General features: G+C 46.2%; 1 protein-coding gene and 1 long non-coding RNA gene across 2 annotated transcripts; both read left to right on the forward strand.

Moving 5' to 3' along the window:
* The first annotated feature begins 443 nt into the window (after positions 1–443).
* On the forward strand, positions 444–17501 carry LOC149346026 (uncharacterized). The gene is made up of 3 exons (XR_016292353.1): positions 444–1098; positions 2182–2255; positions 17274–17501. It is a non-coding gene; the product is annotated as an uncharacterized LOC149346026 (long non-coding RNA).
* On the forward strand, positions 9906–11705 carry LOC149346027 (uncharacterized). The gene has a single exon (XM_089585332.1). It carries the CDS (start codon positions 10076–10078, stop codon positions 11432–11434), a length of 1359 nt encoding a protein of 452 aa, XP_089441458.1. The 5' UTR covers positions 9906–10075; the 3' UTR covers positions 11435–11705.
* Positions 17502–27557: the final 10056 nt, after the last annotated feature.

The following is a 27557-nucleotide window of genomic DNA, read 5'->3' on the forward strand; positions in this document are numbered from 1 at the left end:
TCTTATACATGCACCTCGGTACACAATTACCAGTACAGCACTGTTTTTCAAAATAGAAATGCAGATATATATAAACTCAATATGAGGATATAAATTACACAGCATATTTCATACTAAGAATTGATTTGGTTTTCACGTTGGATGAGAGAACTCCACTATAAAAAATGCACACCTTCACTGTAGTCTCAAGAAAGCATATACCGTGGAGGTTGTTCTCTCGACGCGCGTTTCAACGCTGCCGCCTCTCACGTCGTGCTGCCGATCAAACAGCGTCACCATGTTTTTACGACAACCTACTCTCTACGACTGCTACGTTGGGTATTTTGTTAGCCTTGCTGATCTCCCATCAATATAAAAAAAAAAACTTCCCCATACAAACAGAAATCGGCATGTAATTTCGTGAATGAGCAAAGCAGCAAGCCATACTGCCGTGAGAACTCAGGCATTTTTCAACCGCAGCGCAAGCAACAGGTCGTTAATTCGCGCGTTTCTACCAGTGGTAATTGCTCGCAATCGCTGCAATTTCTGTGGATGCCGATACGGCTGAATACCCAATAAAAATACCAAAAATAAAATAAAAAGTAGGATACAAGCTTTTTCACAACGAAACCGAAACAAAAACTGGTTGTCACCGCCAGGTGGCTGCCGGTAGCTGTTTTTCTGTATAACCCTCATGGCGGTTCGGGTGCTGCGTCGCGTTCATCGCGCTTCGGCGCTTGCTACAATTCGCTACTTGGATTGTGAGCCGTCGTGAACTGTGTTGTGGTTTGCGTGTGTTTCTTCTTGTTCAAGGGTGCACAATCGCGCAGTGCTGTCGACGTAGCCTATTCGAGGCAAAGTGTCATTTTTCTGGTCTCTCTAACTTTTCAGTCTGTGCGCTTCTTTGTGTAGTCCAGGATGGGTGTCCAGGCACAAAGACGCGCGGGCAGTGTCGCGGTGGAAATGTTCCAAATAAGGCCCGGAATATTTTCTTCTGTGTGACTACGTGGTAGAGAGTGCCGGCTACGTAGCACTCGTGCTGAAATCTCACTGGTTGGTGTAGTGCCCGTGACACGAAGGCAAACAGCGTTCTGCACGACTACGCAATCATCTGAAAAGGTAAGCAGTACTCGTGCATTATCCGAAGCATATAATGCTGGAACGGTGACCTGTCGTACTGCTGCAGTATTCGTGTTCAATGCTATAAAAAGCGTTTAAGGCGCTTTTGTTGTCGCCGCGGTGAGTTGCTCTGCCAAGAATTGTCGCTGTCGGTACTTGTTTTGGCGAAGGGGATGCGACCGTGCGTGCGCTAGCTTTGCATGATTTTGGTATGCGCATGTTTGCGCGTTTTGTTTCTTGTTGAGCACAGATTTGTCCTCGTATATGCCTCGTTCTACGCGTTTCTGCCCATGCTTGTTCACACCACCGCGCACGTTTCAAGGACCGGCACTTTGGCTGTGCGTAAAATGTATGATTGTCTTTCAAGATAGCGTTAGCACTTTGAGGGGGATTGAAACACTTTTTATTCGCCGCGGTTTTTGCTTGGCCCTAGACTGTTGAACCTTAGGTCGTGGGGTCGATCCTGATGGCAGTAGCCGCATTTCGATTTAGGTGAAATGAAAAAAAGAATGCCCCTGTGCTGTGCGATGTCAGCTCACGTTAAGAAATTCTAGGTGGTCTAAATTAAACCGGAACCCTCCAATACGATCAGTGCCCATTTTCCGCATCTGAATTCAAACCCCACTATAAAGAAAGCACTGTCTCAGGTTGCAGTTACCAACGAAAGTTAATTTCCGGCCGTCGGGATCTAATTTTTAAATGAGTATGTGAAGATTTTTTTTTTTATGATACCGATAGCGTTTCTGGCTACCCAGAGTATAGGATCTTGCATTTTGATCACTCTGCTGTTTGAAAATTGGTTTCTGAGGAAAACAAGTGACGCAATAATTGTCTCAGTTATTACGATGTTTATCTACGCTTTCGAACGCAGATTTGTTTTGCTCATAGCAAGATTCCTTTACTAGTGCTAGGGGAACTGATGCATTTTAAACAGGGTAGTTTTCCTTTGTATTGAGGCGTATACTTGGGCAAGTATATTTTTCCTGATCTTTTTACATTCATGTGATATTCACTGTTGGACCGAGTTCGCATGCTTGTTTTTGTACTCCTGTCATAGTGATAATGGGAAATTGGTATCCGCAGGTGGCGCATCTGTCTTCCAGTCCGAGTCAATGGCATGGATTTTGTGGCCACCAGATGAAGTCAAAAGCTGTGTTGTAAGTTGTTACTGCATTGTGCTTTGTTCTTGTGGTTGCCATGAAATGTTCTCTTACTTTCATTGCTCTTTTCCTTAATGCTACTGCTTGGAGCAGTTTGGATAGCTCTGGCCTGATATGTTTACATGTTTATATGAGTAATATTAGTTGGCTGTCAGAATGGGCCGGTTGCAGGCCATTTGAAGTTTTACATTCAATATTGCTCGTCTTTTAACCGTTGCATTCTATGCATGAAGTGCGAAATGTCTGCATGTTTTTGGCTGCATTATGTGATACTATTTGACTACGAATATTAACATTATGATGCATGTGTGTTAACTTAAATATGTGTTTTTATGCCACTCATCGCAGGTCACAGATGTAAAAGAAAAAGTGCACACATGAGAACTGGTTTCATTACTGCTGCCTTGTTTTTGCTAAGCATGGAGAGCTGAGCTAATTGGTTCTGGGTAGAATTATGAGACATCATTCCAGTGTACAAAAACACATGAACGAAGAGAGTAGACTCCATAGACCCCATACTTCAACTGAGGTTGATTTCACAACATGAGCTTTTTACATGCAAAGTGGTACTAGTGACCCCTGTGGCTGAAAAGTGTTTCCTCGACCAGGTAACAATTATTCAATGTTGCAAAAACAAAAACATAGGCGTAAGGTTAGCTTGTCACTCAAGTTGAATGCATTGGCGTGACTAAACATTGCCTACCTGGCTGACCCAACACACATTTGCGTTGAGATAATCTATTTCTTTTTCTGCCTGCCTGCTCCAGTCGCCTTACTTCGGCATTGACGCTGTCACGACTCTGTGACAGCATCAATGCGCAAGTAAGGAGACTAGAGCAGGCAGTTTTCACAGGAGAAATTGTAGCCTTAGTGGTAGAAAGCCAGGTTCGAGAGATGAAGTGTGCTGGGCAGCGCAAGCCGGAAGACAACGCACATTCGCAACAGTGACCTGTCATTGTGCCGTATTGCCATCAGGTGTCACACCGCCTCAAGAAGGCCAGTGACAAACACGATGTACATGTTGTATTTTCAGCTTGGGAAAGCTGGGATGCATGTGCCACCTGATAAATGACGTTACGAAAAAGCCTGCCTACAAAACTAAGCACACCAAACCCCTCGTTAAACATGAGGTTGACATGGTGTACAGCATCCTCCTTGCCTGTGGCAAACATTACATTAGACAGACGAGGCTTGCATCAATGAACGCTTGCTTGAACATTGCAGGACAGCTGATTCATTAAGTGGCAGAGGTCATTTAGCTGAGCACATTCGCCTTTGCTCGCACAAGCGAGCATGCAAGGCGTTTTTGAAAGAAACACATGCCTTGTGCAAGTTTAGCACTTGAAAGGGCTGGGAAATTTTTTAAGCCTTTTGTATCTCTGTTGAAAAAGAGAATTACGTCAGCAGCCCTTCTGCAGCGCTCCAGAAAAAGAAATAGATTATCTGGAGGCAAATATGTTTGTTGGGTCAGCCAGGTAGGTGATGCATAGGCGTGCCAATGTGTTTAATGTGAGTGGCAAGATACCTTTACCCCTGTTTTTTTGTGTTTTGGTTTTTGCCGTCCTGAATAATTGTTATCTGGTGGCGGAAATACTTTTCAGCCCCAGGGATCACTAGTACCCCTTTGCACATAAAAAGCCTGTGTTGTGGAATAAACCTCAGTTGAAATATGGTGTCCATGGAGTCTACTCTCTTCATCCGTGTGATTTTGTGTGCCGGAATGATGTCTCATAATTCTCCCTTGTTTTCAGTGAATAAGGAGGGCTTCTGGTGTCTCTTTTTTTGTATGTGATGGTTATAACAAAGTGGCTACCCATAAACTGTCATTTTGGGCTTAATTGAAGGATCCTTGGGAATTTGTTTGACAGCATATTCCATGGGCACTTTCTTGAGAAAAATCAGTTATTTGTTTCCCATTTCACTGCATTAACCATTGCTTCTCATCATGTCTCGAAAGTCATTGATAAGCACAAGCTTTCGAGTACCTGAGGGCTGTGTGAGAAGCCTTCTGACATACTTTAAACTACTGAGGATATCTGAAGACAGATTTTACCAATAATTGTTAGCCAATCCAAACCTCTTGGTTCTATCCCTGACAACCTGAAGCTGACCTGTCAATAATTAAGGCTGGAAACCGTTCTGATCCCCAAACTGTTCTCCTATTTTATTGATGTGCATTTTGCATGAACTGTTAGAGCACGAAATGAGTCCGCATATTACTTGCCACCATAATTCAAACTAATATTTCTATACCAGTCATCACGGCTCCCATTCTCTTTACTAATGTGCAATCCAACTTTTTGAATTCACAACAGATTTTCACCCAAATTTAGATTCTTTATTTTAGGCAAGTGTCATCGACTTGAATTTCTCCAAAGCTTTTCATGTTTGTCATTATAACCTTTTAGCTACACTCTCATGCTTGAGCCTTCATTCTTTGATATTAGTGTAGATTCATTGCTTCCTGTTCTACGGCTGGCCTTAAAAAACTATTGTACTTCTTCTCTTATGAAGCCCAGCATATCAATATGCAAAATCATAAGGCGTCCCTCATCCTGAGTCACTTTGGGATGTTAAACCCCCATAAACCAAACCAAGCACATTACTAAAGTACATTAATATTAGCCATTCAATAACAGTCTTTGTCTTTATGTCCCAACCTTGTCTTTATGACTGCATTATTCTGAAGGATGCCCCAACTATCTCAGCTACTCTGACTGTATTGACTTTTGCAAGACGGATGAATGGTCTTGTTTGTAATTCATCGTGTCAAAACAGCGCAAAGAAGAGAAAGATGAGGAAGGAATGCGACGGTGCGAGTGCTGACTTTCAAGAAGGTTTATTGGAAAGCACATCAAAATATATACACTGTGGCCTAAAAAAAGAATGAAGAAAGGGCGCCTTGTAACATTCACTTTGGATCTGTCAAAAACAAAACGAAAGTTGAATATGAAGCATTTAAGAGCATGAACTCTTTCTTAGGGAGCGATAAAGAAGGTGTGTTAACACATTGATTGCGTTTTTTCTACAATTTCAGTGGCCTCGATCATCTCATGCACAAACTTTTCTGTGTCTGTCTAGCACAATGCAGCACAAGAAATTACGCCTCACAGCATAAAGGATGTGGTAAACGATCGCAGTCGCGACAAGGAAACATCAGATTTTCCCTGCTAGCTTTGTTCACATCGTAACGGTGGTCTTTTGACCTCTCATTGGCACCTCTGCTAGTTTCTTGCTGAAGTTGATACATTAGCCAGATGGTTCAACTTTAGATTATTACATAGTTTCTTGGCTCTGGACATTGCTATTAACAAATCAGCTGTTGTGTGACACTTGAACTCAGAATTAACTGCCTCCGTTGCCTTGGACAGAAAGACGCCTTTAGACATGACCACAAAACCACCTTCTTTATCAGCAGTTGAATGCGATAGGGCCCACCGTCTTAAACCCGTTACAGTTCAGCCTGCGGGCAAGTTCCTGGCATGGTTCAAACCACGACACCCCATCAACCAACGCCCCCTGAAACACACCTGTCACGCTCAGGTCCAGGCACAGGAAGGCAAGACGTCAAAGTATGGCAAACAGCTCCAGAATAGTCCTCTTCGAAGGAACAATGGCAAATTTTGGCCCGTATATGCTTCAAGCAGCAGACGAGGCAGCAACTCAGTGTCGACATTGTGCACCTTGTTTTCAGACACTCGTGCCTTGGCTTCTCTGCTCCGGGCTAGTGAGCGCAAAGTGGCTGCAAAGTGGCATTCCAGATGGCTTTCACCTGGTCAACGGTGCGTGACACCGTCAACCAGCCACTCCCTGGCTTGTTTTCAGGCACAAGAGTTTGACAACAAGGTGCACACCTTCAGCTTGGAGTCGCTGCCTCGTCTGGTCCTTGAAGTGCTTATGGACCAAAATTTTCCGTTCCTCCGAAGAGAACTATTGTGGAGATGCTTGCCATGGTTTGACGAGTTGCCTTTTCCACGCACAGACCTGAGTGTGACAGGTGTGTTTCGGGATGTTTTGATGCAGTGTCACGGTTTGAACCCTCTTTAGGAACTTGCCCACAGGCCGAACTGTGTCGTATTTAAGAGGGTGGGCCCTCTTGCTTTCAACTGCTGATAAACGGTGGTTTTGTGGTCGTATCGAAAGGCGCCTTTCAGTCCAAGGCCACAGATGCAGTGTATTCTGAATTTGAGTGCCACTTACTATCTGATTTGTTAAAAGCAAAGTCCAGTGCCAAGAAACATTAACAATCTAGAGTTTAACCATCAGGCTAATGCCATCAACTTCAGTAAGAAAAATTGTCCAGCTATCTTCTTTACCGCAAAGACCCATAAAGGTGACTGCTCCTTGAGGGTTGTAGTTTAAGAGAATGGAACCTGTCAGAAACAAATCGCCTTCTCTTTGCGACATAAAATTAAGTTGCTGAGCATTGATGACTCCTCTCGTGTAAGATCTGCAGAGAAAGTAACGCAGTTTCTACACAATAACTCTCGCACCAGTTTCATGGGGTGCTATGTTTACATCAAGGATTTATATTACGCCATCCCTCAATCAGGATCAATAATGTGTTGAAGAATTCATTAACCTAAATGGAGCAGTGGCATTCCAAACGTCTCAGGCGTTTTGGTGAATAATTTTGTCGCACTTTTAAGCTCATACCTTCAGTCCATCTTTATTACATTTCAGAATAGCTTGTTTTTGCAAAAAAAACTATTAGCGCCGCTGTTACGTGGCTTATTGCAGGATCTCCAATCCTGACGAAGCATTGTCTAAGGTGAGAGAGGAGTTCAGTCAAAGCCTCAGTCCACTTTGAATCACCACTGAAATTATAGAGGATAATATGTCATCACATTTATTGGTTCTCAATCTTGGGTGGTTACACTTGTTGGGCTTACGAGCCAAGGGAAAACAAGCTACTTTTACCATTTTCTTCGGTTCAGTCTAAGCTGGTCAAGAGGTGTCACTAACCTTTGCTTCAAAAATTCCTTAATGAAATCCTGTTTGATTGCCATGACATCCAGTTTTGCCCAGCTCATATGCCGTTTGTCCTTTACTGGATATTCAGAACCTTTGTCAGTGTCTTTAGCCGATTGCTTTAAGCAGAAGTTGAAACATTCTTTTTGTGCCCCCGTCGAGACTGTAACTCCCAAAAGGAAGTTTGTACGTACCTTTCCCTACATCCACAATTGGTCGCACCGGTTAAATAGGCAGTCGAGTTGGCGTCGATATTGTTTTTCTAACCCTATGAAGTTTCAGTACCTGTAGTCAACCGAGATTATCCATCAGAGTCTCTTCGTGCACTGCACAGAAGACATAGTGTGTTCGAACGCCTTGAAATGCGGCTATGTTTACATTGGGAAAACAGGCAAGTGTGTCACTGAGAGGTTTAAAAGACCACCACGACGATGTGAACAAAGCTTGCGGGAGAACTTTGATGATTCACTGTCGCAATTGCAATTGTTTGCCAGATCCTAAACGCTGTGAACCGGAATTCATGTTCTGCATTTTGCCTGACAGACACAGAAAAGTTTGTGCGTGAGATAATCGAGGCCACTGAAATTAAAAAAAAAAACCGCAATCACTGTGTTAGCACACCTTCTTTATCGCTTCCTAAGGAAGAGTTCATGCTCTTAAATGCTTCTTTGTCAGTTTTTGTTTTGTTTTACACTCATGCAATGTGGTTGACACAAGGTGCCCTTTGTTCGTTGTTTTTTTAGGCTACAGTGTATATATTTTGACGTGGTTTCCAATACACATTGGCGATAGTCAGCACTCATGCCATCATATTTATTCCTTCGTTGTCCTTGTCTTGTCTGCATTGTTTTGTCACAACGTATTGACCTCCTTTCCCACCTCTAGGGTTAATGGTATGGAGAAACCTTAACCAGATGCAGCCCCACATACTTGGAGCATGTCACGATACATGCTGCTGGCACCACAAGGGCACTCGGGTTTATCAGGAGATGTCATGATCTGTGTGCTCTTGCCATGCTGCGCAGTTTATGCATAAAAATTTTATTGATTCCAAACTGAAGTATTCCCTAGCTCTTTCAATTTTGCACCAAACTGTTTGATGCTACGCCACCAACTCCCTTTAATCCAACAGCGACACTTGGTACAGCATATGTGTAATCAGTCATCTCATTTGACCACCAGACATCACTGCATAAAAGGGGAAACGCTCGTTTAGGTGTGTTCCATATACTCTACAATACTTTTCCACAACTTAATGTTAAATGTTGCTGCCCCGCTTCAGACCAGGATGCCATCACAACTAAATCAAGAAATTTTTCCTGTTCCCATTGAAGAATAAATCAAATCAAAGTTTATTTCCCATCTAGCACTACAGATGGAGGAATCGTAGAAAAAAGCTGCCCTTGGGCAGCTTGACGAGTCTACAATCCTTATTATTGACAGGGAGGCAACACAAGAGTTTATACAATTTTAAAAAACAAGCACATTAAGGAAGCACCGGAGAATACACGAAACAGCAATATGTATACATAATGAAACTTAAACAATGTTATGCAAAAACAAATTATGTAGTTCATGACGTGAAAAAGAAAACAAATCGAGGTTAATGTGGATATACCTATTTAGAAGAGATGGAAGTGTGTACTGAAGGCATTCCCTACCAAGATTTAGTCGAGGTGTTGGCACTGTCCATTCTTCGCCACGTCTTGTTGGATAGACTGATTCTTTTTTCCTTAGTTCTGCAAAATTTTTAAGATTTGTTACATTCTTCTTGATTTCTGTTTTAAAAGTAACACTGAGGCGATATTTATAAAGATTATGTGCTTTAATAACTCTGGAACGACAAAAGAAAGCTGCACTGGGATGTCAGAACGGTAAATTATATGCATTTCGGAGATATCTTTTTTGCATTAAATGAATACGTTCAAGGTTAGTGAATGTTGTAGTGCCCCACACCAACTGGCAATAGTTTAAATGCGAGTTGAATATTGAATTGTATACCAGCATCTTAGTTTTTGTGGGAAGTATGTATTTTAGACGGCCTATAACACCAGTGATTTGAGCTATTTTTTTCAAGATATAATTGACATGATAATCCCATGACATACTGGCAGAAAATATGACCCCAAGGCATTTAAACTGCTCAACAATTTCTACAGCCCGCGAGTTTAATATAATATTCTCGTGCAGTGGGATAACTTTATTTTTCGGCCTAAATATGACAGCTTTGGTCTTACTCTCATTTATTTGCATCAGGTTAACTGCAGACCAGACCTCAAGAGGCATTGTGGCATTACATTGTTTGATAAGTTCATGAACATTTTCACCCGAAAAAAATACGCTCGTATCGTCTGCATAGATGGAAAACTTTGTATTATCGTTAATGTTGACAATATCGTTTCGGTAAATATTGAAGAGTAGAGGCCCTAGCGTACTGCCTTGGGGGACACCGCAGAAGAGCGGCTTCGGTTCAGACTGTATACCATTTATGTACACCACTTGCTGTCTAAACGACAAATAAGAACTTAACAATGAGAGCGCTTTTCCTCGGATACCATAGTAGTGTAATTTATTTAGTAAGATTTTATGATTTACCAGGTCAAAAGCCTTTGAGAAGTCCACAAATACACCAATGACAATAGATTTGTTTTCAAGTTGCTTTATTATATTGCCACACTGCTGACACTCTGCAGGCGCCACCTGGTGGCCAAAACTTGGCTGCCAGCGCGTGGCGGAGCGTCGTCTTCGTCTAGCTTGTGCTCGGCGGTTCGAAGCCTCGTCTGAGAATACGGCTGTGCTTCCCGCTTCCTGGTGACATTTGGTGGAGCCGTGCTGGGTACCGTCCCATGTACGCTGACCCCGACGACAGCCGTGACGCTTCTCCCCAACGCGCGGACACCACACCCGTCCACAAAGCGAGCCGTCGCCTGCGAGGCCTGCAACCCGAGTTCGAGCCACTGACCAGGCCTGTGCGAACTATGACATCCACCACTGGCAGCAGCCAGACAGGTCAGTGCTCCGGCAGTGCTACGCCGTTCGTCCTACTCGCACCTCGGTCGCCACCATCCTTCCACGGCGACCGGTTCGAGGATGTAGAGGATTGGTTGGCCAGTTTTGACCGTGTGGCCGCATTCAATCAGTGGGACGACGAGCGGAAGCTGTTGAATGTGTATTTTGCACTGCTCGACTCGGCGAAAACGTGGTTCGAGAACCACGAGGCGTCCTTCTCCAACTGGGCAGCTTTTCGCCGCGAGTTGCTCGCTACATTCAGCTCGAGCCAACGGAAGGAAAATGCTGAGATCGCCCTTCGCTCCAGGTCACAGCAGTCCAATGAGAGCGTGGCCATGTTTATAGAGGACATGACACGCCTCTTCAATCGGGCCGACCCTGCCATGCCCGAAGCTACAAAGGTACGGCACCTTATGCGTGGGGTGAAGGAGCAGCTGTTCGCTGGCCTCATGCGCGACCCTCCGCTAACCGTCGCCGCCTTCGCCAAGGAAGCTACCTGCATGGAACGTTCGCTGCAGGAACGGAGTGCCCAATACGGCCGTCAGGCGAATGTAGCGGCCACTCACTACTTCACGTCCTTGCCAGGCCCAGGGGACGAGGCGCTGCGAGAGGTTGTACGGAGCATTGTCCGCGAAGAACTGCGACACCTCCGCTTGGATGCTCCGTCGGCAGGTATACCTTCAACGGCGGACGTCATCCGTGACGAAATCCAGCGAGCGGTGCAGTCACCACCAGCACTACTACCAGAGCCGCACGTCATGTCGTACAGCGATGCCCTGCGCCGACCTGCCCCCGTGCCGCAAGCGTTTCGCCCCGTTGCCGGACCTCGACCACCCCACCGTTACCTGCGCCCCGTCGAGCAGCAGCAGGATCTGCGCCCTCCTATCAGCAAAGCGCACGTGTGGCGCACGTCCAACGATCGCCCGCTCTGCTACCACTGCGGTGAGCCTGGCCATATTCTGCGGCATTGCCCGTACAGGCGTATGGGTTTGAGAGGATTTCCGCCGGACGCGCCTCGACCGCGCTATGGTGAAAGACCGCAGGACATAGATGAGTACCTCGCCGCTCACGTGCTGCCCCCGACGACCTCGCAACAGCGCCAATCGCGATCGCCGTCCCCGAGGCGCTTTACTTCGCCCAATCGGCCCTCCACCTCTGGTCAGTTCAGACGCACGTCCCCTCGCCGGGAAAACTGAAGACGGCGTCCTCCGGGGGTAGGGCCGCCGCCACTGCACAGAGTCAACAGCCTCCACCCGACGATTCGACGCGACGACCCGGGCAGCGACCACCCGATCCGACGACCTCACCGACGTGCTGCGAACGATTAGTTTCAGCTGAAATTTTAGTTACCGCCGACAGTTATCAAGTGAACGCACTCGTCGATACCGGCGCTGATTTTTCCGTGATGAGCAGTCAGCTCACCACGACTCTCCGTAAGGTTCTGACGCCTTGGTGTGGACCCGTGATCCGCACCGCCAGTGGCCATGTAGTGACGCCGATCGGTGTCTGCACCTGCCGTATCCAGATCCGAGGTCTTACTTTCACTGGCTCCTTTGCCGTGTTACGTGACTGTTCGAAAGATCTGATTCTGGGCATGGATTTCCTTCGAGAGTATGGTGCGGTCATAGACCTTCGGGAGCTCATGGTATCTTTTTCCGCCCAGCGAGCCGTTGACACCAACAGCGAGCCCAGCAGAGTAGTGTTGCGCCTATGTGCCGACCACATAACGCTTCCACCGCGAGCCAGCAAATTCGTCACAGTCGAATGTGATAGCAGCACCGGCACCCTTGGCATCGCTGAAGCGAACATGTCGCTGCTACTCGCGCGGCAAGTTTGTGTAGCCCGAGGCCTCGTAGAACTTACTAACGGTCGTACCGACATCCTAGTCACCAACTTTACCTGTGAACCGCAACATCTAACGAAGACAGAGGTCGTCGCTTATTTTGACGAGCTTGGAGAGTGTACCCGGCAGTGTTCTTTGTCCACGACGTCAGATCTCGACGACGCGACGGCTGCAGCCATCCCGACCGATGTAAACCCGCACCTCTTGGCCAGTCAGAAACGCTGCGTAGAAAATCTCATTTATTCCTTCCGCGACTGTTTCGCATCAACTTCCAAGGTGCGACAGACGCCGCTCACCAAGCACCGAATTATCGTTGCGGACGACCAAAGACCCCTGTGTCAGCGGCCTTATCGAGTGTCTTCAAAAGAACGTGACGCCATCCGCCGCCAAGTTACCCAAATGCTCCAGGACGACGTCATACAACCATCCACGAGCCCCTGGGCATCGCCTGTTGTCCTCGTCACGAAGAAAGATGGCACCCTCAGGTTCTGCGTGGATTACAGGCGCCTCAATAACGTCACAAAAAAGGATGTGTACCCTCTGCCACGCATTGATGATTCCCTAGACCGCCTGCGCCATGCCACTTACTTTTCGTCCCTTGACCTCCGCAGTGGGTATTGGCAAATCGAGGTGGACGAACGCGACCGCGAGAAGACCGCCTTTATTACCCCAGACGGTTTATACGAGTTTAAGGTGCTTCCTTTTGGCTTGTGTTCGGCCCCTGCCACATTCCAACGAATGATGGACACGGTGCTGTCTGGCCTGAAGTGGCAGTCGTGCCTCGTATATCTCGACGATGTCGTGATCTTCTCCGACACGTTCGATGAGCACCTGAAACGTTTGCGTGCTGTTTTCGAGGCCATACGTTCCGCTGGTCTCTCTCTCAAACCGGAAAAATGTCACTTTGCGTTTCACGAGCTGAAGTTTCTTGGTCATATTGTCAGCGCTCAAGGCGTTCGTCCAGACCCCGAAAAGACTGCCGCCGTAGCTGCCTTCCCCAAGCCCACAGACAAACGGAGCCTACGTCGTTTCTTGGGCCTCTGCGCCTACTATCGCCGGTTTGTTGCTAATTTCTCGAAGCTAGCTGAGCCTCTGACCCGCCTGACCAAAGACGCTGAATCCTTCTTCTGGGGCCAGGACCAAGAAAGAGCCTTCACGGAGCTCAAGTCGCGTCTCCAATGTACGCCTGTACTTGGCCACTTCGACGAGGAGGCCGACACGGAACTACACACAGATGCCAGTAACGTTGGTCTCGGTGCGGTTCTTGTTCAGTGGCAAGATGGCCTAGAACGCGTGATTGCTTATGCCAGTCGCACTTTATCCCGTTCCGAAGTCAACTATTCCACCACGGAAAAGGAATGTCTGGCTGTGCTGTGGGCCATTACAAAATTTCGTCCGTACTTGTACGGCCGCCCATTTCGGGTTGTGAGCGATCATCATTCACTGTGTTGGCTGGCGAATCTGAAGGATCCCTCGGGGCGGCTTGCTCGATGGAGCCTGCGTTTACAAGAATTTGATGTCACCATCGTGCACAAGTCCGGACAGAAACACAGCGACGCTGACTGTCTGTCCCGCGCTCCTATTTCCTGCCCCGCGGACGAGTCCGACGACGATTCCGCTTTCCTCGGTGCTGTTACCACATCCACTCTTGCCCGCCAACAGCGGGCCGACTCCGAACTGCTTCCCCTCATCGAGTACCTCGAAGGAACCTCTCCATCTCCTCCTCGACTCTTCAAGCGCGGACTGTCATCGTTTTGCTTGCGTGATGGTGTCCTCTACAAAAAGAATTACGGCCCAACGGACACTGTCTATCTGCTTGCAGTACCTACAGCGCTTCGTGACGAAGTTTTGCGTGCGTGCCACGACGACCTTTCTTCGGGCCACCTCGGGTTTTCCCGCACGTTGGCGCGCATACGTCACAAGTACTACTGGCCCAGGCTTGCTGCGCTCGTCCAACGATACGTACGAACATGTCGTGAGTGCCAGCGCCGGAAGACGCCGCCGACTAAACCAGCCGGGCTCCTGCAGCCTATTGATCCCCCGCGCCTCCCATTTCAACAGGTTGGCATGGACTTACTCGGTCCATTTCCGGCGTCTTCCATGGGTAACCGGTACATTGCTGTTGCCACTGACTATCTTAGCCGCTACTGTGAGACCAAGGCCCTTCCCCGTGGTACCGCAGCCGAAGTCGCAGATTTCTTCGTTCACAACATTGTGCTTCGTCACGGAGCCCCTACAGTCGTATTAACTGACAGGGGAACCGCGTTCACGTCTGCACTTACGAGCGAGGTACTTCGTCTCAGTGGCACCAGCCATAGAAAGACTACAGCCTACCATCCGCAAACTAACGGACTGACTGAGCGGCTAAACAAGACAATCGCCGATATGATTTCGATGTATGTCGACGATGACCATGGGAACTGGGACCGGATACTACCTTACATCACGTTCGCGTACAACACTGCGCTACACGAAACGACACGCTTCACTCCGTTCCATTTGGTGCACGGTCGCGAAGCCCTGACCATGCTGGACGCCATGCTCCTTCCGGACCCTGTTCCTTCTTCTGTCGTGGCCGCTGACCAATTTGTTCGTGACGCCGAAGCCGCTCGCCATGTGGCTCGACAACGCATCCGGCGCCAACAACAACGCGACGCCGAGCGTTACAACCTCCGCCGCAGGGAGGTGATTTACACCCCTGGTGACCAAGTCTGGGTGTGGAGCCCGATCCGTTTGCGAGGGCGCTCTGAGAAGCTTCTTCGCCGTTACTTTGGTCCCTACCAGGTGTTACGCCGCCTCAGCGCGGTGACCTACGAGGTGCTTCCTCAAGGAACTGTCCGGTCCTCTCGACAACCGACGTCCGAGGTAGTCCACGTGGCCAGAATGAAGCCGTATTACTCCCATTAGCCCCCTCTTCACGGAGACACTCGCGCCGTTAACTTTCCGCCCTCCCTCTATTCTTGTTTTTTTTTTTTTCCCGCCCGTGCGGCATCGAGCCGATGCCCCTTGGAAGGGAGGGGGGCAATGCCACACTGCTGACACTCTGCAGGCGCCACCTGGTGGCCAAAACTTGGCTGCCAGCGCGTGGCGGAGCGTCGTCTTCGTCTAGCTTGTGCTCGGCGGTTCGAAGCCTCGTCTGAGAATACGGCTGTGCTTCCCGCTTCCTGGTGACAATATATTCCTTTTGTTGGAGTAATGCAAGTTCAGTGGATTTGCTTTTGCAGAAGCCAAACTGAAATGGTGTTAGCAAGTTAAATTTATGGATGAAATTTGACATTCTTAGATGCAGCATTTTCTCAAATGCTTTCGAAAACACTGGCAAAATAGAGATTGGTCTGTAGTTGGCGAGGGCGTTGCGATCTCCTTTTTTGTAAAGAACAACAACTTTTGCTAATTGCATTTTTTCCGTAAAAACTGCAGTTTCTAAACAGATGTTAAAGATGTGAGCAAGTATGGGAGCAATTATGTCAACTACATGCTTGACTGGCCGTATTTGGATATCATCAATGTCACAGCTACTGCTATTGTTAAGATTTGTTATCACCGACACTACTTCGTCTACCGTGACTGGGTGCAGAAAAATTGTTTCATCATTCTGAATTCGAACATATTTGCAAGCGTCAGATCCGGCAGCACGTGTTATAGCACGGGTAGCCAAGCTCGTTAAAAAAATATTGAATACATTAGCCAGTTCGACGCCAGAAACTTCCTTTCCATCAATATTTAATTTTGTTAATGCAGTGCGTGAACTGTCCCGCTGCAGAACTGTATTTAATCTCGACCATAGTACACCATTTCGAGCATTCTTAACATCTAGAAGTGACACGTGATAGGCTGTTCGTGCAGACCGCAGTTTTTTAGTCAATTTGTTCCTATATTTCTTAAATACCGCAAGGTCCTCAACCTTCCGGCTGCTCAAAAATTTTCTGTACAGCTTGTCTTTCATTTGTATTTCTCCGCGAAGCTCTGGCGTTACCCATGGCTTGCGGATTCTGCGACTTTTCACGCGTGTTACAAGAGGAAAGCAGTCGTGATATATCATCATCATCATCATCATCATCATTTATTAACCCTTAAGGGTCCCGTTAGGGACATTACATAAGGGGGGAGGTGGTACAGGGGTGTTCAACAGTCATACATGAATATATAAATATAGAAGGAATATGGAAATACAGAAAAATATAGAAAATATAAAATATAGAATAGAAAAAAAAGTAGAACAAGACGAAAAAAAAAAGACAAGTAAATTCAAATAATCACGTCATGACAGAGTGTAGCAGAAATATAAACAGGAACAAATTACAACTTTGGAAGTAGAACAGGCTGGTCAGTTTGCAGCAATCGACAAACGTATTATAGGCAACATTTGCATCATGAAGTTCAGCTATCTTACTCCAATATACTGGATGAGCGCATCCCTAAAGGATTTCAATGATGATTCTGTAATAGCTTGGTATGTGATTGATGTGGACTTACTTCCTATTGTACTAGCGTTCTCAATGCAAGCAAACACAGGAAGATGGTCACTAACACAACAAGATAAAACACCAGAAAAAGCATTCAGCTGCATAGAGTTAGTAATAATTAAATCGAGAACAGAATGGCCTTCGCTTGTGATTCTACCTCACCACATTTTCATTGCATGTGGTCCCTCAAAATTATGGAAATAAGTGATATCGCTTGGAGCATTGACACTGGTTTGTTTTACCTTTTCTTTGCTGCTGTTTTTATTTTTTGCAACTGATGTATCAATGGATTGTATGCCTCTTTTCGTAGTGTATCGTCTGCGACATCTCAGCTGTGCTACTGCAGTCACCCTTCTGATGTTACCTTTATATTGTCCCTCTTATTAATACCCCACTAAAAGTCTTCAGAGGACAAAAAACGATGGCTTTTTTATTTTGCTCATTATGGCACACGTCAGGCTTATGTTTAGGGATATAGGAGAGGCCTTTGTCTTGCAGTGGTGCTAGTTATGCTGCTGATGATGGTACTTAATGACGAGCATATGATATATTGAATAAGAACCTCAAATTATTTTTCTTTTTGAGTGCGAATAGCTTCAGTGGTTCTTGATTTAGGCTCACTTTATTCCTGTGGCCACAATACGGAGTTTACTTTTTTAGCACTCTAATACTGGCAAGAATAAAAACTTGTGGATCCTAATTCTTTCATTTCAATCTTTTCTGCAGAGTGCATCGCCCAGTTTTCCCAAGCCCTCATGCACCGGTGGTATGTTGGGGAGGAGGGATAACCACAAACTTGACAGGACTGAAGATCGAGAAGAGGACAGGACGAGCGGTGGTACATCAACAAGGCTGTTTCATGGGGCCCAGCTGCATTGACAAGTGGCTAAAGAAGAGCAAGAGGAGCATGAACACAAAATAAAACTGGCTGTAGGAGCTTCATCTATTTTGAAATTTGCTGTCTCATTGCGACAGACATAACATTGCTGCATGGCCCCTGCCCCAACATCTCCCAGTCATTCCAACATGCCCAGTCATTCCAACCTGCCCAGTCATTCCAACCTGCCCAGTCATTCCAACATGCCCAGTCATTCCAACATGCCCAGTCATTCCAACATGCCCAGTCATTCCAACATGCCCAGTCATTCCAACATGCCCAGTCATTCCAACGCATTTTCCATTACCATAATCCACCAAGGTTTCCAGTGTTGGTTTCCAATATTTACATCATTGCCTTTTTTTCCAATAGGGAAGGAAAGACGACAAGGAAATCCCGACGAAACATATTGTTCTGACATTCTACTCTAGCACACTTCCAGACTCTATCGAAGCAGGCTACTTGAAAATAGATGTACGTCATTACATACCGAATCCACGAAGGTGCTTCAACTGCCAAAGGTACGGACATGGGCCACAGAGCTGCCGTGGCCACAAAACGTGCGCTAAATGCGCCTCAAAAGACCATACTTCTGAGAACTGTGAAGGAGCAGCAGTTCGCTGCGCAAACTGTGAAGGCAATCATCCCGCATATTCTAGATCTTGTCCTTCTTGGAAGGCTGAGAAAGAAATAATCACAATGAAAACAACACAAAATATAACTTTCAAGGAAGCAAGACAACTCTACCACGCAAAGAACGCCTTCACGTTCTCAACAAAAACAAACTTTGCTGACGTGGCGCGCAGGGGCGGTGCACCACGCAGCACTCCGGCATCTGCCCAGGCCACCTTCACGGAGCCTGTGGCAGAGCCATCAACGCCCCAGGCAGAGACAGCTAAGGCTGCTCTGCCAACTACAAGCCAGGGAGTGCCGGCCCACGGGTCAGCATCCCGCAGGACTTCCCCCCGTCGGGGGAGGCCCGACACCAACACATCCGCCGCTTCGCGGTCCTCCAGCACCTCTAGTGAGGTGATGGATACAACTACCACTCCACCCGCTTTGCAGCGGCGGACCGGCTCTCTCGAGCGACGAAAAGATAGAACCCCGGTAACGGGCCCAGAACAGTAAATTTCTTCCGCTCCATTCCCACCCAAAAAAACAAACATGACATTTGTGGTTCAATAGAACTGTAGAGGAATGTTGAGGAACTACAGTGATATAACACATATTCTAGGGTCAGTGATGCCTCTAGCTCTATGTCTCCAGGAGACTAATCTTGGTCCACAACATTCAAATATCTTAAAACATTATACACCTTTTAGGCGTGATCGTGAACATGCAAATAGACTCTCGGGAGGCGTCGCAATCATCATCCAAAGCGGCGTCCCGGCTCAAGAAATCAAACTGAAAACAAAACTTGAGGCGGTTGCTGTTAGCGTCATCAGCTACAAAACCATAACAATATGTTCTGTATATCTTCCCCCCCCCACATCACATTAACATGCCAAGATCTAGAAGGCCTGATCGATGAACTGCCGGAGCCATTTCTGGTAGTTGGCGATGTTAACGCTCACTCTCCGTTTTGGGGAAGCGAACGCTGTGACTCTAGAGGCCAAACAATCGAAGATTTTATACTTTCGAATAATGTCTGTCTTTTAAATACGGGAAAAGCCACATATTGCTGCCCAAGCTCAGCAAAATTGAGCTCTCTCGATTTAGCTTTCGCATCACCATTACTTTTTAACGATTTTAAATGGGATGTTTTAAATGACCCCATGGGCAGTGATCACTTACCTACTGTCATCAGGCTCTCATCGTCCACTCCAATCATCCCCACAAGGCCACGGCGCTGGAAAATTCAGCTTGCCGACTGGTCACTTTTTACAAAAAGTGCCATTCTGGAAAAGGAATTTTGTGACCACCTCAGCACAGATGAAATTAATGAGAAGTTTACTGAATGCATAATATCGGCCGCAACACTCGCTATACCACAAACAACAGGACTTGCACAAAAGAAACAAAGTGTGGTGGACACAAGAATGCACATTAGCAAAAAAAAAAACAACAAAACAAAGCCTGGAGCGCTTTGCGTCGATATCCCACTGCAGAAAACTCACTTACCTTTAAGAAGGCAAAAGCCAGAGCGCGGCATGTCCGAAGAAATGCAGAGAAAACCTCTTGGCAGAAATATGTCTCCTCAATAAACAGCTCAACAACATCAAAGAAAATGTGGGAAAAAGTTCGTAAATTTACTGGTGACCATACCCCTTTCACACTTCCTCTCTTGACAGCACCCGGGACACAAACATCTTTAGAAGAACAGGCCAACATATTGGGCGAGCATTTTGCTGAGATCTCAAGCTCATCCAATTACACAAACACATTTCAGAAACACAAAGCAATAGCTGAAAAACAAAAATTCCCATCCGGAGCAGGTATACATGAGGATTACAACCAGCCTCTCACACTGCAAGAATTAAATAAGGTATTATCCTCTGGAAAAAAGACAGCACCAGGAGCAGACAACGTGCATTATTCTATGCTTGCCCATCTCTCCGAGGCTGCTGTAGAGGCACTGTTAAAATTCTTTAATAAAATCTGGATAACTGGAAATATACCTGACGAGTGGAAAAAAGCAGTCATAATACCTTTTCTCAAACCCGGAAAACCACCAACAAGTCCTAGCAGTTACGGACCAATAGCCCTCACCAGCTGCATTGCTAAATCTTTCGAAATTTTAATAAACATTAGACTGACCTTCGTACTTGAATATCGGCAACTATTAGATACACACCAATGTGGGTATAAGAAAACATGCTCGACCACAGATCATCTGTCCGCCTAGAAAACACCATCCGGGAGGCGTTCATCCACAAGCAGCACTGTATTGGGGTCTTCTTCGACTTGGAGAAGGCCTACGATACTACGTGGAAGTTCGGCATCCTCCGTGACCTAGCAGAGCTAGGTATCCGCGGCAGGATGTTGAACTGTTTGAACGACTTCCTGGCTAACCGCACATTCCGAGTCCGCCTAGGAGCAACTCTCTCCATGACTTTCACCCAAGAGAACGGCGTACCCCAGGGGTGCATTCTAAGCACGACACTCTTCATAGTAAAAATGAATTCCTTAGCTAAAGCAATACCCAAGTCCATAATGTATTCAGTTTATGTAGATGACCTGCAAATAGCATGCACGTCCTCCAGCATATCAACCTGTGAGAGACAAATACAAATCACACTAAATAAACTAGGTGCTTGGGCAGACAGAAATGGGTTTAAATTTTCTCCTCAAAAAACGGTAGCTGTTCTTTTTTCATTGCGACGAGGCCTACAGGTCGATCCCAATCTATACCTGAATCACACTTCGCTCCCAATTAAACAAGAACACAAATTTTTAGGCGTAACTTTCGACAAGAAACTCACATTTCTACCACACATTAACAACCTTAAAAAGAATGCTTCTCAAGCCCTCAATGTCTTAAAAGTGCTCTCACGGAAGCGGTGGGGGTCCGATAGAGCAAGCCTTTTACAAATATATCGCTCACTGGTGCGCTCCAAGCTGGACTACGGGTGCATAGTATATGGTTCGGCAAGAGCATCCTACTTAAAAAGATTAGACCCCATTCATAATCTTGGTCTGCGCCTATCATCTGGAGCATACAGAACATCACCAGTAGTTAGCCTTTACGTTGAAACTAATGAAGCCGCTTTTGAGGATCGAAGAATCGCCCTTACATGCACATATGTCCTAAAAATCCGTTCTCTTCCGAAACATCTCTGCCATCCAATTGTCACCAAGTGCCCATCTAAAAGATTATTCACCAACAAACCACACTCTATCAGACCATTACTACTGCGCTTTGAAGATAAATGCGAAGAGCTAACAGTGCTAGATGCCCTACCGAATATTGCACAAAGGAATGAATATTTGCCACCATGGTACAGCCTGCCTTCAGTATGTGACTCCACAATGACACATTTAGACAAAAAGCAAACGCCAAACGAGTACATATTACAGGAATTCTTTGCACTACAAGAAAAGTATGACACCTACATTGAATTTTATACCGATGGCTCAAAAACAGAAAGTCATGTTGGAAGTGCAGTATTCCAAGAAAAAAATAAACAGATAATGCGACTACCAGAATGCGCATCAGTTTTTACTGCTGAGTGTTATGCCATCTTCGTAGCTGTAGAAAAAATAGTAAGAGAGAATATCAAAAATAGCATCATTTACACCGATTCCCTCAGTATGCTCAAAGCACTGCACTCCAGGAATGCTACTGAACCCATAATAGGAAACATCATACATAACATAGTTAAAATCACAAAACAAAAGCATAACATTTAATTCTGCTGGGTTCCTAGCCATGTTGGAATTGTAGGTAATGAGAAAGCAGATGTATGCGCTGCACAAGCCCGGAATGGTCAAATAAAACAAGTGAGCATACCGCACAGGGATTGTTTAAAGTTTATATACAGTAAACTCAAAAATAAGTGGCAGGCTGCATGGCAAGAGCACGTAAACAACAAACTACATTCTGTGAAGACAATTTTAGGGGAATGGCAATCATGTAGGCATCAAGAACGTTTTACCGAAGTTATTTTATGTCGGCTCCGCATTGGACACACTCACCTCACGCACAACTTTCTGCTAACCAAACAAAACAAACCTCTCTGTGAAATGTGCGGTGCTGAACTCACAGTGAACCACATTTTAATTTCATGTATAAAACTAGAAGAACTAAGAAAGAAATATTTCACAACATTTTACAAGGAAAGCATCCCATTACACCCCATGTTACTTTTAGGTGATCGAGCACTGGTTGACATCTCCTGTATTTTTAGGTTTCTCAACGAAGCCAGCATTTTAAACAAACTCTAAGCATAGAAAGCTTCACCTTTAACAAAAACTCTAACCTTGTGTTTGGCGCATCATAGCCTCAGTTGCTTTTGCGCCATTAAAATCAATATAACTAAACTAAACTGAATGAAAAACCCCATCAAGATATTTCTACCAAGACGTTAGGAGTTATGCAATTTTGGCGCCAGAAAATATTCAAAATCAAAAGCAACCTGCTTTGCACGGGGACTTGAACAAAACGCGCCAGTTGAATCCTAGTGTCCAGTACACTGGACATAAAAACATTGTCGCATTGCGGAAAAACTACTCATAAATAGGGCACACTTTTAACCACATTGTTTCAAACAGAGCTTAGTTATCTCGCACGAATTTATTTATTTGAATTGAGTGAGGACAAAACGGTAAAACAAATTACTTACTTGAGCACGTTGCACATGGCCGTTTGGTCGCGGAGGGCGCCATTACTCTGTGCGGCCCTCCTGAGATGATGCGGCCGAAAGAGAGGAAAGAGGAATATCGTTCGAGATATTCCTCGTCTCTTCCGGAAGCCGTGGAAGTGGTTTCGGTTTTGATTTTGGGCTTCATCTGCTTTTTTCATCGCTTTGTTTCTTATGTCCAGTGAAGGGTCGGAAAGGGATATTCAGTATTGCATTTCATCTTGGGGAAACACATATCCTTCGCATTTATCATCTCTGCAAACTATTCAAAACCAAGCCATTCGCATTTTAACTTCCAGTCACTACTCTGTAAGTGCGCCTCGTCTGCTCCTATCCCACAATATTTTGTCTGTGCGTAAAATCATCGAATACAAATTATGCACCATTATGTACAAATCTGTTAAAGAGCTACTTCCTTTTTCGCTAACTACCGGTGAACAAATTCCGCGTCGCAACGACACACGTTTTGCTGATCACAGTAACTTCTTACTCCCTAAACCTAACACTAATTATGGTAAACAAACAGTTTGTTTCTCCGCTACCGCTTTATGGAACTCATTACCTGTTACCATTAAGCAATCATCAAATATCTGTGCCTTTAAATCCGCTCTTCGTCAGTTTTTACAATCCCTCTAATAGTATTTCTCATGGTAAATGGTACTAGTTTTGTAATTTATATCACTCTACGATTTTTGTTTTTTGTTGTTCTGTGCGCTTTTAGGTGTGTAATCATTTTTCATTCAAACAAGTTTTTGCATTATTTCCTGTACCTCACTTCCTGCTCTTTACTGATGCCAACATCTTTATAATTTTTGCATCTGCTGCCCAATACTTATTCTTACAGTTGTTCTCACAGGAGGTCCCGTCCACAGTCTTTGGGACCTCCTTCTGTATTCCAGTGTTTTTTATTCTTCTTGTACCGTAAACATGCAATAAACAAACCTTGAAACCTTGAAAACCTTGGTCTCTTTATGATGATGATTTCAGACGCCCTTTGCTACTTGGCCACGTCATCTTGGTGCTGTCTCAGAATCCGTCTTATGATACGAGATCCCTTAAAGTATGAACCGCAGCCATGACAAAATATCGTCTAGAAGAAACGCATTCGCTCTCAAGCTTCCGCAAGCATGCCTGCCCGAATTGTGCACGGGATACTTCGACACTCTCGCTGCGTTGGGGCCACGTGTGGATCACGCCATTTTTTCATGCTTTGCAGCCGCGCATACCGGGCCACACGATAAAGCCATGGGACATATTTTATTGAGAGGTCCTCCTTCTTAGAACCGACAATTCGTGGCCACAAATATTCAATAAATTACATGACTCACCGGTGACCCACGATGCAGTGAACGTGTTAATAAGCATTTCTAGAGGCTTGTTTGCGCCGAGAACGTAGAGTCCGCAACAAGGTTCTTTGGTCGCAGCTTTATCGTGGAACGGTTGTACCTCAAACGACTCCATCTGTACGTCTTCTCGGAAAAGCTGACGGGGCTACTCTTCGCATCCCAGCAAACCAAAAACCTCTCAGAAACGTCTAACTAGACATCTCTGAGAGGTTTTTGGTTTGCTGGGATGAAACGTTCGCTTTTGGTACGTTTTTGCTTAGGCGCAAATGAAATGCCGGTTTGGGCAACGAAGTAGCCGTGCAGCGTCAGTGACCATAGGGGTACTCGGGAATAAAAGTTTGGTGGTTTTCGTTGTTCGCGGACATCCAATAGGTTGTCGTGTCTGCACCATTTGGCGAGCAATAACCGAGGATTTCTAAAAACAAAATCGGCCAATTGGTCTCACACTCCGCCGTAATTGCGCCGATGGACAGTTGGATTAAACTAGGTGCTCCAAAAAGCGATGTATGTCGCAGCGCAGACACCACAGAAGAATGCACATCTAAAAATTTGAAAGCTCTAAGCGTCGATCGAAGGCTGTCAAAGATGCGGTCCTGATTACTTTTCAGACAAGATGTGCGGGCGTGATGGCGGCACAGGTTTTATTATTGCATATTACTTCTGTAACAGCGGGTTGTGGCTGAGCTCAATCTGTAACACATTGAGTTTGCAACACGCAACAACGATCCGGGCAAGCGTTCGGGCTACGAACGAGCTTCCTCCTTCTGGGTCGTCGTCGTCTCTTCACCACAGTTCAGCACAGAGAGTAAGCGTGACTGCTATGCTACGATTACCTCTCGGCGGAAAAGGAGGCATCCTGGCGACTTTGTGAACGCGCACGATAGGCGGATAGTAGCATGGCTTCTGGTGGTCGACGTGCACTGTTTCACGGCCACGACAGCGATCATCGTGGGGCGGTGAAAGCAGTGCAGCAATGTAGTTCACTGGATAGATCTGGAAGATGACTTGCTACGAGCCTTGGTATCTGGAAAGGAGTTTCATGGAGAGGCCAAGACCGGTTGGCGGAACCCAGAGTCATACGAGTGAGTCTGGAGTATCGGACAGAAGCGGACTGGGGGGTGGGGGGGAGGGAGGGGGGGCAGGTGCTTCTAGCCATTCTGGTTGTGCGTTGTAAGAGAGCGGGTAAGCTGGCTCGGGCACGTCAGGGCAATACGGGAGCCCGGTGTCCGTGGTGCAGGTGGGCTTCCGGCCATAAGGGAGGTAAAACGGAAGGAAGCCAGTTGTGCTCTATGTGTCAGTGTTATAAGCGTATGTTACAATGGCTCATGCAACTTAATATTTCGAAATGTAAATGCATGCACATATCACTCAATCGTTCCGTTACTAATTTGCCGTACTCCCTGAAGTCTGTGGCGCTGTCAGTGTTGTATCTCTACCCCCCCCCCCCCCCTAACTTTCTTTTTGTGTTCCCGTCACATCTGTATCCACTTAGGCCATGCCCTGAGGCAGTGCGTGGTTCTGCGAAAGTGGTCTTTCTCCGTGCACGCGCTCCCATGCGACCTGAAAAGACAGGTGGAACCGAACACGAGGGACGCATTCGACTCCTGGATTCCACGTACCACCACTTCTGCCTAACTGCCACGACATGTTTTCCGGAGTTCCCCTTAAACGGCACTCAACGCAGTAGTATTGATCCTGCGACTTTGTGTGTGCATCTGCCAGGGTGACATGACTCAGCGCCTGCTGCCACCTGCGGAGACGAGCGTCTGCCATTCAACTGCGCCTCGCTCTTTTGTCAACAGCGGGGTGACGCCGCAGCAGGTGTTCGCCTTTGGGGCATTTCCTTGAAACAAGATATAGAATCCACCTGGCCGGAAACGACTAGCCCGACAACACGCTCTTCTGGACACTTCCGAGTATCCAAGTGCCTCAGCGGATGAAGCGGGGTGACGACGCTGCAGGTGTTCGCCTTTGGACGTTTCCTTGGAACAAGATATGGGATCCGACTAGCCCGACAACACGCTCTTCTGGACACTTCCGAGTATCCAAGTGCCTCAGCCGAGGAAGGCGACGAAGAGGGGAACGACTTTGGAGCACCCGGACGAAGTCCCTACGATTGGTCAGAAAAGGCGGGAAGATCTCGGGAGGGTCTATTTAAAAGCGCTCGACACGCTCGTCGAGAGCGTTTTCCCTGAGCGATTCCATAAGCGATTTCCCTGAGCGATTCCTTCAGCGTTTCCCTGAGACTTCTCAGCTTTTACTCTGTTTGTCTTTGCTTGTAAATATCTTTGTAAATATGTGAATACAGTTTTTCCTTCACTTCCCCTACTCCCTGTCTCCGGCCCACGTTCCTTCCTCCGTCGGCACAGAGGTGGTGCTCCTGGACCCGATGCCTGGTGGAACACGCTACTAGCCCGGCAAAACATAACACCAGTAACGAATTCATACAGGTACCTTGGTGTCGAAATAACGAACAAATTAATATGGACTGACCACATCATCAAACTTTGCGCACGCACTTCCCGTACACTTGGCTTTATCGGGAGATCACTATCAATGTCCCCTCCATCCATTAGACAACATTCATGCGAAACAATAATTCGCGCCAAAATGAAATATGCCTCAGCGATATGGAACCCTCACCAGGTCTACTTAATACATGTGATTGAAGCTATCCAGAACCGGGCAGCTCGCTTCATAACGTCGCAGTATTCGCCTCGACACAGTGTTACTAACCTAAAATCGTCTCTCGGCTTTGAACCCTTAGCACTCCGCAGAAGAATATCAACTCTTTGTCTTTTACACAAACTATATCTTAACTACAATGCACTACGCCAAACTTTGTTACATGCTCCCTCACGCTCATCTCACCGATTAGTCAACTCCCTCAGCATTCAGTGGTCGCAGGTCTCATCCAACGCTTTCAACAAATCTTTACTTCCCATCGTCATAGAAGAATGGAACAATCTTCCTGAAATCGTTGTCATCGATTCTAATCCCACCAGATTTAGGCAGCTACTAACCGACCACTTGAACCAACTATAGCTACTTCTCGCGCTGCTCTGCCTGCAATTTTAACTGCTTGTGTCATTGCCTCTTCTTCTACCACTTTACACCATTATGCATGTTCATTGCAGCGTGTTTTGACCGAACATTTTAATGTTTAAGTTTATAATACTACTTTCTCATATATTATTTTGCATCATTTGGATTACCTGACGTTAATTTCACGTCAAACTTGTTACCCTTGTTACTTTTTTGCTGCTTTTTTATGTTCACAAACTTTTGTATTACCGCTTCACACCACTGTCTTTTCTCCCCTTATGTAATGTCGCGGACGGGAGCTTTAAGGGTGCAATAAATAATGATGATGATGGGAGCATGCGGTACGAAACTGAGTGGCAAGATGTAACAGACATGGTCAGTATGTCGCTCAATGTACGGTTGAAACGTGCAGTCATGCCGTTAGTTAGGGGGTGGTAGGCCG

Source organism: Amblyomma mixtum, chromosome 4 (genome assembly GCF_055824585.1).
Source record: "Amblyomma mixtum isolate Tamu chromosome 4, ASM5582458v1, whole genome shotgun sequence".
NCBI lineage: Eukaryota > Metazoa > Arthropoda > Arachnida > Ixodida > Ixodidae > Amblyomma > Amblyomma mixtum.